The sequence below is a fragment of the Pholcus phalangioides genome, unplaced genomic scaffold, assembly GCF_987345545.1.
Source record: "Pholcus phalangioides strain wild (caught in Gottingen) unplaced genomic scaffold, Ppha-v1.0 ptg000007l_1, whole genome shotgun sequence".
NCBI lineage: Eukaryota > Metazoa > Arthropoda > Arachnida > Araneae > Pholcidae > Pholcus > Pholcus phalangioides.
Window position 1 is genome coordinate 47,979,799 of NW_028301600.1, and position 17,386 is coordinate 47,997,184.

The 17,386-nt window shown below is 34.1% G+C and overlaps 1 protein-coding gene across 2 annotated transcripts in view; it reads left to right on the forward strand.

Annotated features, from left to right (window-relative positions):
- Nucleotides 1-17,386, forward strand: part of LOC149085392 (2-hydroxyacyl-CoA lyase 2-like) — an 81,490-nt gene that overhangs the window by 40,042 nt on the left and 24,062 nt on the right. For both annotated transcript variants that reach the window (XM_089233384.1, XM_089233385.1), the window contains 5 exons: nucleotides 2,232-2,332; nucleotides 7,279-7,388; nucleotides 9,129-9,252; nucleotides 13,421-13,515; nucleotides 14,586-14,740. In XM_089233384.1, the coding sequence (XP_089089510.1) occupies nucleotides 2,232-2,332; nucleotides 7,279-7,388; nucleotides 9,129-9,252; nucleotides 13,421-13,515; nucleotides 14,586-14,740 (585 nt within the window). The remainder of the gene's footprint in view (nucleotides 1-2,231; nucleotides 2,333-7,278; nucleotides 7,389-9,128; nucleotides 9,253-13,420; nucleotides 13,516-14,585; nucleotides 14,741-17,386) is intronic.

Below are 17,386 nucleotides of genomic sequence, written 5' to 3' on the forward strand. Positions count from 1 at the left end.
ATTGAATAATTATGCTGTATCTTTGACAGGGAGTTTAGAAAATCGTCTTATAACTGAGAGAAGCATATAAGTGAGAGATCACTATTTTTTAGGTAATACACTTTCTTCTCCTATGTAAATGTATAAACCCCTGTATAATTGATTGTACTATGAAAAAGATCAAAAGATCAAATTATTATTAAGCCTCATGCATTTTTATGCAGATAATCAATATGTAATTTTTCTTTCAAAGACGACCTCCATCTCTTTCAATAAGTCACCTGAGGGTCTTCAAAACATTTTTGTCCTTATTTTTTCTACAATTTCAATTACATTTACTTATTCTATCTTTGAAATTGTATTGCAGACTATTTTTATATAAACATGTCATTGGAATATCCAATCTAATGTTATAAAAGGAACAACTGGCAATGAATTTCATGCAAATATATCTTGATGGACAATTCAATTCATTCTTGTATGTGTAAAAATTATGGGAACTATGTTCCAGAAGTTGTGCCAAAGTTTTCACAAGGTCATCTTCTAATTGTCTATTTAAAAAAACCTACGTCTAAATTGTATCTGTGGTATTTAAATTCACCTGACACATCACGATTAAACTGTTTTGTGAAAAAACACATTGGTTAAACTACAGTTATGTAACAATCTACTTTTGTGGACAATTTTTGTAACAATATACTTTTTGCATAGAATAACATTTTCTACAAAAGTAGTCGACTTAGGTTTTTCTGTGGTTATTTTATTCAAAGTAACTATAGCATATATGTTTGATAAACCTAATACAGTGGAATCTCGATAACTCGACATCTATTATTTTCTTGGTTGGCACAATACTAATTTCAATGTAGGGGAACTCTTTAAGTCAACACATGTTTGTCTTAACTCCGCTTAAGTGGTCGGGGATCCATGATGTTCTTAAGTCAGCCACCTCGTTGGGCAGTTTGCCTGTTGTGGCGTTGTATTTGTAAGTAAACTATGATTTTTGTCCCTTTACCACAACTGGATTTTACAATTGCCCGTGTGTTACCAGTTATAAAAAATTTTTGGTATTGTTCGTGGGTATTTCGACAATCTTTTGTTTCTTTGTTCTCTATGATGGGTCCCTTTTATGCGTTGGAGGCAAGGGGACCATGCTTGTAAAGAATGTTTGAAACCTCATAGCCAGCTTATCATTTTAGTCGTGTTTATAGGAAATGTCTTTCATTCTTTTCATGGTCAAAAAAAGTGTGGATATTGTCAACATCCAATAGGGATAAAAATCTCATCTATTGGGCATTTTGATATTGTCTGTTGCAGAGTATGTTTTTGGCGGAACTCAGTTTTAAGAATTTTTGGAAAAGGAGTAAAAGACAAAAAGCTAAAGCCTGGTTAGATGATGAATATGTCATTTGGTTTTCATTGTGAGTATCGACAGCCGTGAATGCAATGGCTGCACGCAAACTTCATACTTTAACTTTAAAATCAAAAGGTGAAATTTTGAAAAAAACTAGAATTAGGAAAAAACTCAGTGAACTCGCCAAAGAATATGGAGTTGCACGGAACATCATTTCAACATTTGGTAAAAATTAGGAAAAATTTTTATCAGCATTTGAATCTTATGAACCAAGCAGAAAACACATAGGAAATTAAACTTCAGCAATGTAGAAGAAGCAACTCTTTTGTGATTCAAATCCGTTTGTATCACTCAATCCCATTATCAAGACCCAATAATTCAAGAGAAAGCAAAAAATTTCGCAAAAGTTTCAATCAAGGTGATTTCACTGCAAGCAGTGGATGGTTAACCCAATTTAAAGAACGCCATGGGATGGTTTTTATGAAAGTTTGTGGAGAGAGTGTATCTGCATTTCAAGAAACTGTTGAAAATTTTAAGAATGATATTCTCAAACCAATGATAGAAGAGTATAAAGATGCAAATGTTTCATTGTAATGAGGCAGATTTATTTTTTAGGTTTTTGCCTAACCAAACTCTTACTTTCAAAGGAGAAAAATGTGAAGGATGTAAAAAAAACAAAGATTGTTTGACAGCAAGCTCTCAGATGGGTCGGTGTATTACGTACACAAAAGGGATCGGACAAATTTTAGAGTGAAACCCTGATAACTCGACATCCGCTTGAGTCGACATGTTTGTCAATACTTTTGGGGTATCGAGTTACAGAGAGTCTACTGTATATGTTTTTTGTATTCAAATGTTGTTTATAAATTATGTTATGAATTCACTTCTGAATTTATAGGTATTCAAAATATTACTTGAATCGGTTATTCCAAGATGCTTTTCTTCTGCAAGACACCGCTCCCTTACCTGCTCATAAGAAAAAGGCTGCAGATTCTGAAAGTAAAGAAATTTTTTTCACAAGCTTTTAGTTTTCATAGAAAAATTGATTTAGTTTGAGCACTTAAACCTCTGATTTAATAAAACATATATATACTCCTTAGTCCTGATGCCATCTATAGGGAAACACTATACAGCACTAAAAAAAAATTCTATCTAGTTAAATGAAAAGCTGACAAAGACCTTAAAATTAGTTCTACTTGTTTTATAAATATATTATTCGTACTCTGTTGGCAGAAACTAATTTTGGGCAGTTTCACAGTTAAAAAATTCACAGCAAACTTGTCTAAGGTCGGTATTACACTATAAAAGTTGGATAAAATCCCTTTTATAAAACTTAAAAAATCCAACCAATGAAGCTCATAGGTTACATTTGAGCAAATGCAACCCATAATCTTATTGGTTGAATTTTCTAAGTTTTATAAAGGACTTTTAGAAAACATTTATAGTGTAATACCGGCCTAATTTGAATTTTTGGATGATTCCAATTTTAAAAATTCCTTTTGAGTTTTCGATTCAATTTAATGTTGAAATTACCCATTTAATTTGATTTTTTCCCCTGATGTTTTGGATAATGTGAAGTTAATTCAGATATGTCATCAGCAAAATGTTTCTTTCTTCTGAATTCCTAGTCAATTTTTTATTTTTTTTTAATTCTTTGAATTGCTGATCTTTTCTAAAATATAGCATGAAATATTTAAAGAATTTTAATTGACATTATCTGAACTTTTCTTTGTTGTGGCTGTGAAAAGCAATGCTTTTGATATCAGTCCAACACACACTTTTATCAAACTTCATGGTGTGTATGTGTATCTCCCAATAGACGTAATGTTTAAAAACTGGAGTGCTGAAATTCTAGTTACTTTTGTAGTAAAATGTGTTGGAGATTCATCTCTCTAGCATTATTGTTCATTTATCAATGTAGCTTAGCAATATTTTTCAAAATGGCTAAAGATTCAATAAGGTTCATACCTCTTGTTCTAGGGGGAGCGGGAGAGCATTTTTCAGGGTGTAAGATAGAAAAACAAAGTTTACACTCCATGTTGACTGATTATTCAAAAAAATTAAAATGATAAAAATTGAATTTTTTTTATTCTTAAAAAAAACAATTATACAGACATTTTGACACCTTATATTCTAACTTTTGCTTGTAGAAATGTATCACATGAAATTCGCATTCCAAAAATTTTTTTTTTGATTAGCATTTATACTTGTTTTTCATTTTGATGGAGAAAAAACACATATTAACCAAAATATTTCGCAATTTATTTACACTGTTGTACCTCATGTACATTGCTGCACTTAGATTTGATACTGGTGTGAGCATGACTCAGGAAAAACATCAGAAAATTTGTGCCAAACAAATATATTCAGAGGGTGTCCTGTAAGTCCTAACTCAGCCTTTATCTATGAAATCTAAATTTTTATATGAATGCCCATCCTGAAAAACTAGGTTAGAGAAAGTTGTTGCCTCGTCTCTTCTGAGGCTAGTAATAAAATTCACGTTTCTAAGTGTAGTATTTGCTGAGATATTTTCAAAAATTGGAGAAAAGTTGAGGAAGAATAGTATATAAATGAAGGAAAGAAACATTGCCCTTCAGTTTATGCTGTTCTCTCCCAACTTTTCTCCCTTTTGTTTCTTTGTAGAAGCTACCTACATATTAGAAAAAATAACACTGTTGAAGCTTGAAAATCTCATCTTTCATTCTTTAAAAATCAACTTGAAGATTTTGAACAATGCCTACGGTACCTAAAGGATATATCAATAAGTTTTGAAACCAGAGGCTCCAGCAAGATTCAAGACGCATAGGAGGAAAACAAACAGTTTTTCTTTCCAATTTTTTTTTTTTTTTTAATGTTTGATATTTTTGAAAAAAATGAGAAATCTATGTATGAGATTTTTTTTCCTGAAATTAATTCTGTGGGTGCTCTGCCCCGTGCTACGAAGTACTGTGGGTGCTCAAGCACCCACAGCACCCCTGGCTCTAACGCCACTGCCCGTTTATACGACTTTCGAGAGACCGAATCACTGCTGCATAATTTTTATTTAGTCATATCTCTCCCAAATTCTCAAAAATTAATTTTTATTTAACTTTGGGATTATGCTTAAAAGTAATATGAATATGAAGAAAACAAAGAAAGGTCATATAAGATTATGATATTCGATAAATCTAATCCAATGATGACTTTGCCTTTACTTTAATCTCTCTCTCTCTCTTTCTCGAGGATTCTTACGATTATTTTACAAATGACAAAAAAAAAAAAATTAAAAACAAATTTAACATTTTCCACGAACTGTTTATATTTAGATTTATTTTACAGCCAGTAATTATGCATAATCACCAACCAGTTTGATAAATTTTGTTCATGTGTTGCAAATTTTTCATATTTACCGATGATTACATATTTATCCAAGTTGAATGGATAAGCATTACAAAAACTGTCAATGAAATACTCAAATTTACCAGAATCGTGCTTAAACTTCAGTCTGATGATAAAATTTGATGAATAATGCTGGTTTGGCTTGCACATCTTGATTTATACTTGAAGAAAGTTGACATTGTATACATACATTGTTAACATAGCATACGTATAATAATTTTTATTTTTTTAACTTTTACATCTATTTTCATTAACTGAAATTTTTATGGCAAAATAAGTGGATCATGTGCAAGAGATGAGAGGTCATGAATTATGCATAATTGCCGGCGTAGGAGGATTAAGATTGGTTGAGGCCCCAGGCGCAGAAGAAAATACTGGGCTCCTCAAATTAGAAAAAGCTGTAAAGTTGGGATTTTTCGTTCTCCTTCAGAAGTCTCAGCCCAGAGCGAGCGCCTGATGTGCCCACCGTTAAATCTGCCTCTGACCGCCGGTAAAGGTGATAAATAAAGTGAAATTTACTACATATCTGTATATTTTATTGTACATATATATTTCTATAGTTTAATCATAATGAGGAAAAAATAGCATTTTAATTTGAGAAAATTCTCATTTGAATACTTCTATATCTTATTATGCATCAACCTTTGTTATAAATTGTCTATTCTAGGCCAGAGGTTCCCAACGTTTTACAACACCCTGAACCAACCAAACAGGCACGGATGTTTCTCATAATAATACAAATGAAAAATTGCATGTTTTTAATGTAGCAGAACCCTACCCTCACCCCCTCAAAACAAAACTTTGACGAAACACTAGAGTTCCACGGAACACTGAATGGAAAGCTATGGTCATTTCTACACATGGAACACTGAATGGAAAGCTATTGTTCTGATAGATTTCTTGCTATGCTTTTTTTTAATCTCCGCCCTCCCTGTTTTGCATGTTATGCAATATTTCTTCCCTTTTCTTCTCTAGTATATCAATCTCATAAATATTTAAGTCAATGGGACTTATAATTACTCAACTGGCCACACCAGGGCCATCTTAAGAGCATCATGGGCCAACTGATTATTCTGGAGCTCTACCTAGAAATTTCTCAAATTTTAACCAATTGTCATTTTTGTGAGGCCCCTCTTCTCTTGTGGCCCCTGGGCCTTAAGACAGCACTGGGCCACACCCCTTGTGGTATGGAACTTATATAGCCGTGGTGATTGAACCTAGTTCGTTCTGTTCTACTTGCTACCGATGGTAAATCATGAAAATAGTTTTTTTTTGTTTCTTTGGATATCAGTATGAAATAAATGTAATAATTTCAATTAGATTACTTAATAATTTTAATAATTAACATTAATAGAGTATTAATTTAAAAAATTGAATCATTAACATTAACACTGAGAGAGTTATAATTAATTAATGAGTTTAATAATTAATACTTTTATTAGTTACATATTTCATAAATAATTTATTAATTTTAATTTTATTAAAATTTGAAATTTTTGCCTGCTATGTCATTTGTACAAACACACTGGAGCTTATTCCGCTTCGAGTGCCCTTTTTCTAGTGCCCCACCAGTTTAAATTTCTTATAAAATGGCCTGAGGTTAAGTGAATGACTCAAGATACATCAGAGTCAGTCCCAAGGTTCTTGGGTCCAAATCCAATTCCATCACTAGGTCATCAGTTTTTGCCTTGGAGGTTCCAGAGGTGACCCCTGGCTCAGTGGCAGTTTCTGCCTGGTCCTCTGCCTGAGATGCAGTTGTATCCTCAGGTTGTTGGGTCAACATTGTGGCTGACTTCTGTTGTCGAGATGGCTCCCTTAACGTAACTGCTCATGCCACAATGTACTCTGAAAGATCTAGAGGCAAGCCAGTCTGGCATCCCTTGCTTACCCCGGTCACTAGGGTATTACCCCCTATTTCCTAGGATGACAGCTTGCAGATGAAACTGGCCAGGAACCAGATCTTTGTTGCACACACGCAAAAGTTTTAGCAACTTATTAGGGTCCCTGTCTCCAGGAGACCAGGGGAAGAACCTTTTAGTTGGTGGTCTATCACCAGAAGCTAGAGCTAGGTATCCATTGTGACCTTCAACAGTTGTTGGAGGCAGTAGTCTGCTAATTACTGCTTTTAGCCAGTCCAGGGTGTTCTGGTCTCTACAAATAATGTGTACATGTTCCATGCCTAGAGTGGTTCTATCAATCTGAGGGTATCCTCCAGCATTCATGTTGGTATGCACTTTGACATAATTTCTAAAAAAATCTTTTGTGGCTTAGTGTAACAGGGGTCCTTGTGCCACAGAAATTCAAAATCAAATCAAAATTTAAAAGGAATTTTTTTTTCCTTTTTTTGTCTTCCTAACTCTTAAGAAAACTGTAAATTTATACTAGTATTTACAACACATGGGATAATGTTGAAGTTTTCTACAAAACAAAATATTTTTTTCTCATATAGAAAAGATAAGTCGTATCTACATTTTTTTAATATAATTTCCAATGAGTATACATTTTCATGATATTTTTTTTTATGAAATTCAATGCTATTCTTCAATTCTTGGTGTTGTTTTCTCTAGTCACAAATTGTGCAAATTTGGTGAAAAGCGCAAAAAAACCTGTGATGCTAATTGGTAGCCAAGCAGTGTTTCCAATAGCTGATTGTCCTAGAGTTATTGAAGCTGTTCAAGTGAGCAAAACATGTTTTTTTTTCACTATTATAAAGTATTGCCAATGTGAAATGTCAACTCCAATAACAGTAGGAATGTCAATTGAAAAATTGTCATGAGATTTATCACCATTAAATTGATAATGATAAATCAAGGATTTTAAAAAAAGTACAAAGTATATAAAAAATATTTTTCTGTCCCTTTTCTCTTTTCCTTTTTAAATTTGATATCTTCAGGAGCAAGATATCAAATTGCAAAGATTCTCAAACAATCAAATTTAATACAGTCGACGCTTCATTTTATGGACTTCCAATTTATGAACTGAAATGTTTTTACAAACTTTTTCTCTGGTTCTGATTAATATATCATTTCTTCTAATGTGTCTCCCATTTATGGACAAATTTTTCAAGTATATTCATAAAAATGAGCGTCAACCATATAACACTACAATTACAAAATTTTTGCTATCTGCCCGATTCCTATATCTGCTTTTCCAAAGCAGCGAAAAAAAAAGTTCATTTTTTTTTAGTGGGAGAGCTGATATTCTAAAAGTATAGTAAGCATAATCACAATTTCACTGAAAGCAATCTCACTGCATCTAATTTTTTCATATACAGGATGGTCATAAAATAACATTGTGGATGTATGAGTCCCTAGCGGCTGCAGAAATCAATGACCCGAAATTAAATTTGAGATGTAGGTTTTTGAGAGTATGTGCTTGAGAATGGGAAAAGAAATGCAAATGTGGCTTTCACAGTTGCAGTCATAGCAAAAAAATTTTGAATGGCAACACTCACTTTAATGCATTGAGAAATGATTGCCGCAATAAAAAGCCATAAATGGCAGAAGAATGGTACTTGTATCATGATAAATGCTGGTGCCAGACACAGTCAAGAAAAAACATGGAAACAACCAATGCAGAACGAATTACTTCTGAGGAAGTCCCCACGAGGGTTAGTGCACCGACCTCTTGGTGAGATCTTCTTTGTCTACATCCTGCACTGCCGTTTATGGTGCTACAGTCACTGTTCCAACACCATTTATGGTTTTTCATTGTGCTGATCACTTAGCAATGCATAAAAGTAAGTATTGCCATCTGAATTTTTTGAAATGTTGTTGCTGTAACCCTAATCATGAGAGTTAGACTTTTTGTTTCTCTTCTTATTCTCGAGCTCACATAGGCATTTCAAGCACATACTCTGAAACAACTATATCTTGAATTTCATTTGTATTCATTTATTTTTGTGGCTGCTTGGGGCTTGTATATCAGCAAAGTTATTTTATGACCACCCTGTATCTAATGTAAGCTTTTCATCGAAAATGTTTTTTTCCCCTATTGTAGAGTAAAAAATTATACAGTGTTATAAGTTGAACTGAATCAATTTGCGTCATTAAATTCAAATCCTTGCATTCAACTTTTGAATTTCCCAAGCATATACAGTGACACTTGGACTTGTGTCACCCCCTCCCACATTTATCTCATATCTTAGCATTTAAGCCTTTTCAGCTCTTTCTCCTGTAAGTTATTCTTATTTTTGCTGCTTTTGCTTAGTGCCATGGCCAATTTGACTTCGCAAATGAAAAGTCATCAATTTGAAATCGTAACTTGTGTTATATTCAGGTGTTTGTTCAGATAGGTTTAAGTACAGTATATTATCAAACTGAATGAATTTATTTGGATGTGTCAGCAATTGAATGCTCTCATGCCTAATTGTAAATTAAAATCATCTATAACTGCTGTATATATTTACCTTCGCTAGAATTTAGGCATACCATGTTATCTGAGTGGGATGGCGAGAGGAATGTTAGGAAAGGATGATAACTTACTACATCGACATAAAAGACGTGAAGCGTTACGTGAAGCTGATTTGATCATCTTAGCAGGTAAACAGTAGTTTCAAAATGAGTTTTATACAACCCACATTGGGAAAAAAATTGTCTACCACATTTGCTAATAAATGCATTAAGCAGAGGAAGCTTGGTGTGTGAATTGAAAATCGGGGAATTGCAAAAGAAGAAATCAAGAACCTATCTATTACTATCACCTCACGACTTTCAGATGTTCAAAATTATAAACAAAAATATTAGACACCTTAACAAATCTTAAGTTCAAATTGATAATATAGTGATTATATTTCATGATAAAATTGCCATGTTGCTCTCAAATTTTTTACTATTATTAGCAAGGCTGCAACTAGGGAAGAGCAAGCGGGTTTGCACAGGACAAGAGGGAAGCGCTTAATTTGCCCTTTCCATTAATTTGCCATTTCCGATTTTATATTTGGTGGAGGTGATAAAATGCATGTCTACCCTGGGTGATAAAGTATTTAGTTGCCTTTTTATTAAGTTTGAATGATTTTACAGTTGTTGCCTTGAACTGGCGACAAATTCAGAGGGTAATATTAGGCATCAAAAAGAACAAAAATTGCCATAGAACATGATATCACAAACCACATTTAATCAGTGAAAATCGTGAAAATACTTATGAAGGGTGTGACATCAAGTGGGTCAAAAAGGTCAATAATAAGTAGAAAGGACATTTTGTTTGACACCATGATTACAAAACAGCTTGTGGTGTCAACAACTCCTGTAATCATTTCTCGTCTACTTTCTGACATTAAACTGTGCTGCACAAGCTGTATTGTAATAATGCTCACGAGTAAATGTTTTTTCTAGTTATTATTGGATTTTTGTCCCACTCGACATCATACCCTTCATAAGTATTTTTGCGATTTTCACCAACTAAATGTGGTTTGCAATACCATGTTCTATGACAATTTTTGTTCTTCTTGATGCCTAATATAACCCCTGAGTTTATCACCACTTTAAGGCAACACCCTGTATATAGATCTAGAAAAGGCCAGAAAAAAGTTTCTTCTTATCTTGAATTTTACCTGCTGAATCCAAGTGGCGATAGTAGGATACGGATGATGCTTTTGACACCATGCTGACAATCGTTACAGATTATGTGACTATTCAAGGAATAAATATAAATATTGGTTTTATGTAAGCAGTTTATTATGTTTTGTTTATGTATTTTTCTTTATTTCCGACTGTTTGTGATTGTTTTGTTGTTGATTGTCAAATTTTGTTCACGCAACTTTGGGGTTGCCAACACATGAGAACCATTAATTTATATCAAGTAAAAATTAGATCAATAACATTTTAAATCAAGTAGGAATATTCTAAGCAATATACAAAATAACTTAATTGCACAGCATAGGATAAAGAGGATGCTATACTTCATGTCAATTCTGACTTACTAACAAATTGACTTGCATCTAGAGGTTCAAAATACTAGAACGTGTTTGGAAGTCAGAAGTGATTGTTCTTTCATTTTTTTATTTCAGAAAATATCACTTTCCAATACATCTGGCAGGTATAGGTAATACGATTAAATAATCAACGTTTGGGTGTACCTAAAATTCGATGTACCCAAACTCGTTAGTTTAAGAGCTCTCATACAAGACTGTTGTACTAAAATCTCAGACATTGAACAGTAACTTTTTGATCTCCATCTAAGTCTCTCCAACACAGTTGGTGACTGGAATACTATCGACAACAGTTCCTGGACAAGAACTATGCAATCTGTAGCTAACCACAGAAAGTCTCACCAACGAAAATTTTCCAAACTCGTACATAAGCATGTTACTCTGAAACATTTCCCCCTCCCCAAGGTTAACAACAATGCTGCAATTAATTTATTGAAAGTTGAGATCAATGACCAGGAGATCTGCGTCCTAAAATTTAATAACAATTTCTCTGTCCCACGTAGACCTTCGGCTACGAAATAAGTTGCCCCATCGAAAGAGCTTTCAAGTTCAGTTCTCTGGCACCTACACAAAAAGAGGTTTTACGACAACTGATCGCTGACACCATGGATTTCAACGCCAAGCCCCGCCATTCCCAATCATGTGTAACTACCAGCATGGTAGTCAAGAAATTATGCGATAACCCCAAACTAACCATAACCAGGGCTGACAAAGGAGGGCAACTAGCCATCATGAATAGATCGGATTACGTTGAGAAATCCTCAACTCTAATTAATGATGGCCCATATCAAAGCATACAAAAAGACCCCAGCTCGCATGAACTTAGCACGGTCAAGTCCGCCATAAAATCTTGTCAGATTCTATCTCAAACCATGAAAAAAGCTCTCACCCCATCGGTTGTGTTTTGTGCCAGGTTTTACGCACTGCCCAAAGTCCACAAACCCAATATTCCACACCGACCCATAGTCTCAAATATCGGCACTGCCTCTTACAAGCTTGTGAAACACCTCGTCTCAATATTTTCACCACTCTTTGCAATAACACACACACTACGAGAAATTCAGTTGAATTCGCGCAGAAACTCCATAATTTCAATCAATCCCGTTAACACAAAAATGGCCTCTTTTGACGTAAAGTCTCTTTTTACAAATGTCCCTGTAGAAGGCGCTCTTCGAAGTCTGGAGACCGAATTCCATTTTTCTTGATTTGAAATCTCTGAACTGTTAGACCTTACACGGGTCTGTTTCAACCAAAATACGTTTGCAACAAACAATTCTATCGCATGACTGAAGGCCTTGCCATGGGAAACCCTCTCAATCCTGTACTTAGTGGCATCTACATGCACTATTTTGAAACAAAACTCTTCCGTGAAATCCGTTTTCCCCTTTATGTCAGATATGTTGATGATTGCTTCGTTCTTCTTGACCATAACGCTAACATTGCCCATACTATAAATACTCTCAATTCCATTGACTTCTGCATTCAATTCACTGTAGAGGAAGAAAACAATAACCAAATTGCATTCCTGGACGTATTTGGTCACTCACCATGAACAAACTTTCTCTACCACTGTCTTTCGCATACCGTTTGCTGTTTCTCTACACCCTCACAACCTCTCTGCACATCCCCCGGCACAAAAGTATGCCTCGTTCTACACATACGTGAAGCGAGCCATGAATATCTGCTCTTTGCTGACGATATTCGATGCTGAACTGAATATCCTTAGAGCAATAGCAGTTGATCATGGCTACCGTAGCTCTCTCTCATTGATAATCTACACAGCAAACTGATTAAAAACACTTCCAAAACCAAGCCTAAACCTGAACACAAAAACTTGATCATTTTGCATTTCTTCCTAAAAACCAGCCAACGCATCGCTAAAATCCTTCGAAATTACAATTTTTCTGTGGATTTCGCCCCCGTCAATAAACTTCGTTTCTCTCAACTAAAAGATCCCATTGACACACTCAACAACTGGGGCATCTACAGCATTTCATGCCAATGCGGATTATCAGTGAAATATCATATAGGCCAAACTAAACGTGGCCTAAAATACTGTTTAAATGAGCATAGAAGATACGTAAGCAACCAAGACGTTAACCGCTCATCCATAGCCCAACACTGCTGGTCTTTTGACCATAAATTTGGTTTCTCTTCTGCCAAAATCATCCAAAAATGTCTCTCACCGTCTGACTTGGATTTCTTCGAATCATTCCACATCAACAAAAACACAAACCAGTTGGTCAACGACCTATCTAGCATACCATCCTTCTCAAAAATCTGGCAACAGTTTCTACAATAATTATTCTTCTCCATCAGCATCACTATCACGTTCTCGGTTGTGATTGGCTCTGCCTTTTTTCTTCTTTTTTCCGTCCTCTTGCTCTACTCTTTTGTTGCCTTCATTTTGAATTTGACTCTTGTCTACAACAGCGAGTAACTCCCGCTATAAGGAGTTTTTTTCAATATTTTCTTTCTTTGTTTCTGCTGCTGATGAAGGAACTTCATATAGTTCCGAAACGCGTATAGCCGTGTTCGTTTTGGAATTTTGGGTACACACAAACGTCGATTATTTAATCGTATTATCAAACCCAAAAGGTAATCCATTTCTAGGTATAGGTAAATCTCATGCAGTGTTGAATTAATTATATCATTCTCTTCTAAGTTAGACATACATTTTTTTTTTTTCAAATGCACATTTTTCTGTGACAATCACATGATTATGTATTATTTTACACCCATTTTCTTGAGGTGACATAGTTAAATTTCTTTTTCTTTAGGAGTGTCTTGTGATTTTCGTCTATCTTATGGAAAAGATCTTAACAGAAAAGCAGAAGTGATTGCAGTCAATATAGACAGAGATCTTCTGTCCAAGGTATGTGCAATGAATTTTTTTTTTAAGTACATTGAATGAGTGTCAAGAGATTTTTATTAATTTTATTAAACTGATTACATGATAATCATCTTCAATCTAATGGAATTCCCTAGACAATTTTAATTAAATTATTGAACATTAAAAATTCTGTATCATGAGCAGTGATTATATTACTGTTTAAAAAATTTTACGACAGATCTTTGCATGCTCTGAAAAAAATAAAAGGTGGGTATCTCCATAATCTTAGCTGTAGAATATTGAGAAAAGAAACGAATGAAAATATATATTCTAAAAACTATCAAAGAATATCTACATAAATTCCATATTCCCTGCATTAACTAGCATGCTGGGAAATGGCTAGGGAGACCAACATGCCAGGAATACCCATATTTTCTGGCATTGCTGGAAATTCGAATTACAATTTCTAGATAATTCTCAAATATGTTTACTCTAAAGAACTGAATGATGTACTGTGAATGTACTAGACTCTAGTATTGGAAAAGCTGAGTTTACAGCTTGCTAGCTAATGCAAGGGAATGCTGCAGTTTTGTGTTAAAAGTTTCTAGCTAAACTTGTGTTTTCTTTCCTTTTTTATGTACTCAGTATTTTAAGCATTTTTCACTCATTTTAAATAAATGAACAAAAGAAACTGGAAGCATAAAAAGGAAAAAATGGAAGAATGTTTGATGTGTGTGAATAAACAATCTATATAAATTGTAAGAATTGCCTGGAACTCTATTTCAGTTTGATTAAAGCTGTAACTGTAAAAATATGTGCCCCAGTAACATAACATAAATAATCATATTTAACGGGTAATTGGGCCATTCAATTTTAAGGATTTTCAAAAGTTTTGTGTGACAAAATGATAGTGTGACTCATATGTGAAACTGGACAAGATGAAAGAGATAAATATGTAATATTTCTATGTATCTCATTGCTGGATTGTTGGAAATATAGATGCTGTACAACTGATTTTGAATAACTTTAATAAATTATGGGGAATATCTGTGGTGCATCTACCCTGCCACCAAGCCACATTTTTTCATTCAAACTTCTCACTATTTTTTCAGAATTGTTGGCTGTTCTGGAATCCCACCATTGCTATTGAAGGTGATGTTTCTGATTTTTTGATACGCTTAGCTGCTGCTACAACTTACAAAAATGGCATCAATGAATGGATGTCTCATTTGAACACTAGAGAAAAAGAAGCTGAACACAGAGTCAGGTATATCACTTGTAATGCTGCTGATATTCATGTGTAAACTTTTTGTATTTCTCCACTAAGTTCTGAAAATGACTATAAATAAGTCTTATGGAGTCAAACTTCTCTTTCTCAAAAACTCTATTTTTCGAAAATCTCTGTCTCAAAGAATAATAAAATCCTTGCATTTACTGTACTAAATTAGTGCATTTTCACACCTCTGTCTCGAAGCAATTTTCAAAAAACTCTCTCTCGGAGGTCTAACCCAATGATAGTAAAAAGAAAACACAGAAATTCCTTTTCTTTTGTCAGGATGGGAACTCTGCGCTGCACTGAGCCAAAATTAACATCCTGTGCCATCTTGTTCCAATAGTGTATTTTCGTATTTTACTTCACGAAATAGCCGATTTTGCCTCGGTGTCAACATCGCCAAATAACAAGTGCTAAATCGCCGATGTGACCAAACAATGAGTGTTAAATCTCCAATGTCACCAAATAAAATGAGTGCTGAAGCACCTAACATTGTGTTGATTCTTTTGGGATTTTCTCCCATTTTGTAAGTTTCTTTCTGAGTATAACAAGAAGCCAGGAGAAATCATGCCCATAAAATTGAAAAAAAAAATTGTTTAATATTCATCCATAATTAGTTCACTTCCTATTTGGAACATAAGTGGTAGCACCTTCTGAGCACATAAACACTGCTTAATTTACAAAAGAACATTTAAGGTTATGGTTTCAAAACCATACTCATTCACTCCTTTGTGACTCCCTTGTTGACAGGGGTGGCTCAAGGGCCATCCTCTGCATGGGGCAGGTACTAATCTATGAGTGGCACCAAATCTTTAATGAATAAAGAAAATGATTGTCAGAAAGTGTGAAACAAATTTATCTAAAGTGCTAACTATTTACAATATGATTTTGTAATATAATTCTAACAATAAAATGAAGGATAGGTCAATATATTGAGAGGGTGAAAATCTGCAACATTTCCAGAACTTTTTAAGGTGCAGCGTGACACCTGCACACTTCCCAGTGGTGGTTGGCTAAATACAACTTTCTGTGGTGTTTAGATTCCAAGTCCGCTATTCCTTTGAAAAATAAATAAATGTTGACATTGTAATCAGCAGACCTATAACACAAATGTACACCCAGTTACATATCTACACATCATGATTCGGATGATGGATGGCACCAACTACAAAGTATAAAAATATCAAACATTAAGATTTTTCTATTGAATAAATTATTAATTTAAGGGGAAAAAAATTGAAAACGTATTATAGAAAATTTTCAGCCTATTTGGTCTGCTGCTGTTCTAGAAAAGAAACAATGCCTTTAACGAGCAAAAAAAAGTGTGAGTCAATCTTAAATAGACTGGTGTGAAAAGTTCGTCAAGAAAATACTGCTGTTTTTTTAAATAAAATCTTTGTGTTTTTTTTTTTTTTTTTTTTGTCAATCCCAAATATTGTTGCTTTAGTTCATTGTTTTTTCGTCGGACATTAATTTTAATGCTCTGATTTATACATCTTGCTTTAAAACTTAATTTTTGCTTCTCCAAAAACTGCTCCAAATCCTATATTTTGCTGTTCTGCAAATTGCTCCAGAATGAACTTCTCCCCTTCCCACTCCTGTTTTGCACAAATCTGGCTTTTCTTCAGAGGTGATAAGAAAGGCTCATTCTGTAAAGCAGCCCATTGTATTGATGAATCTTGTCAATCATGGGCAGACACTATGATTGACGGGGTGAATGCCATATGGATGGCTTGTTCAGCAAGGCAAAAAGTCAGCCAACAGACAATTCAAAATTGCTTTAAGAAAGCTGCGGGTTTGGAACCAGTCATCTCAGTGATGAAAGAATCAGATCTGATGGTTCTCTCAAATTCAAGGAATCTCAGATTAATGTTGAAGATGAAATTTCAGAACATTAGAGCATTACTAAAAACACTCAAAGCTAGAAAGTTCATTTTCCAATTTTGTAGAAATGGCCAGTTCACTACAAACTTGCAGCACCTTTACTGATACCAAAATTGTTGCTCAATGTATGACCGACTCGGCTGATGAAAATACAGCAGAATATGCTCCAGAGGAATTAGAAAAAAGTAACAGTGAAAAATGCTGTATAAAAATGCTGCGCCATTTGCTGGGGCAAACTGAAAAGATTGGGCCCAAAATATTTGCAGTTCTTGCTAGTATGGATAAAATTGTGAAGGCTCAAAGAGCAAAACAATATGCATTAATTTAAGCTTATGGATTATTTTAAATAAGGTATGTAAATAAAATTGAGAATTGAACAAAAAAAATTGTTTAATGTATTCTAGTGTATTTGCATATAGTGTGATTAAACATTGTGCAACTTAACCAATAATTTCATTAGTATGTAGTAAAATATAGCACTGTATTTTTAGCTCTTATAAATAGATAATTTTACCAGTTTTGGTATATTTTTCCTTTCTTACTAAAAACTATTTCTCAAACTTTATCTCAATTTTTTTCGGTCCCCACAGTTTCGAGATAGAGAGGTTTGACTGTATATGATTCTATAAGAAATGTTTTCTCAAGATTAGGAATTCATCATTCACTTATATTCACATCAGTAAAGTTTGATCAAATCTCTCACTGCATGAGAACCACTGGGCTAACCATTGTGAAGAATTATTAGCTTCATTTATA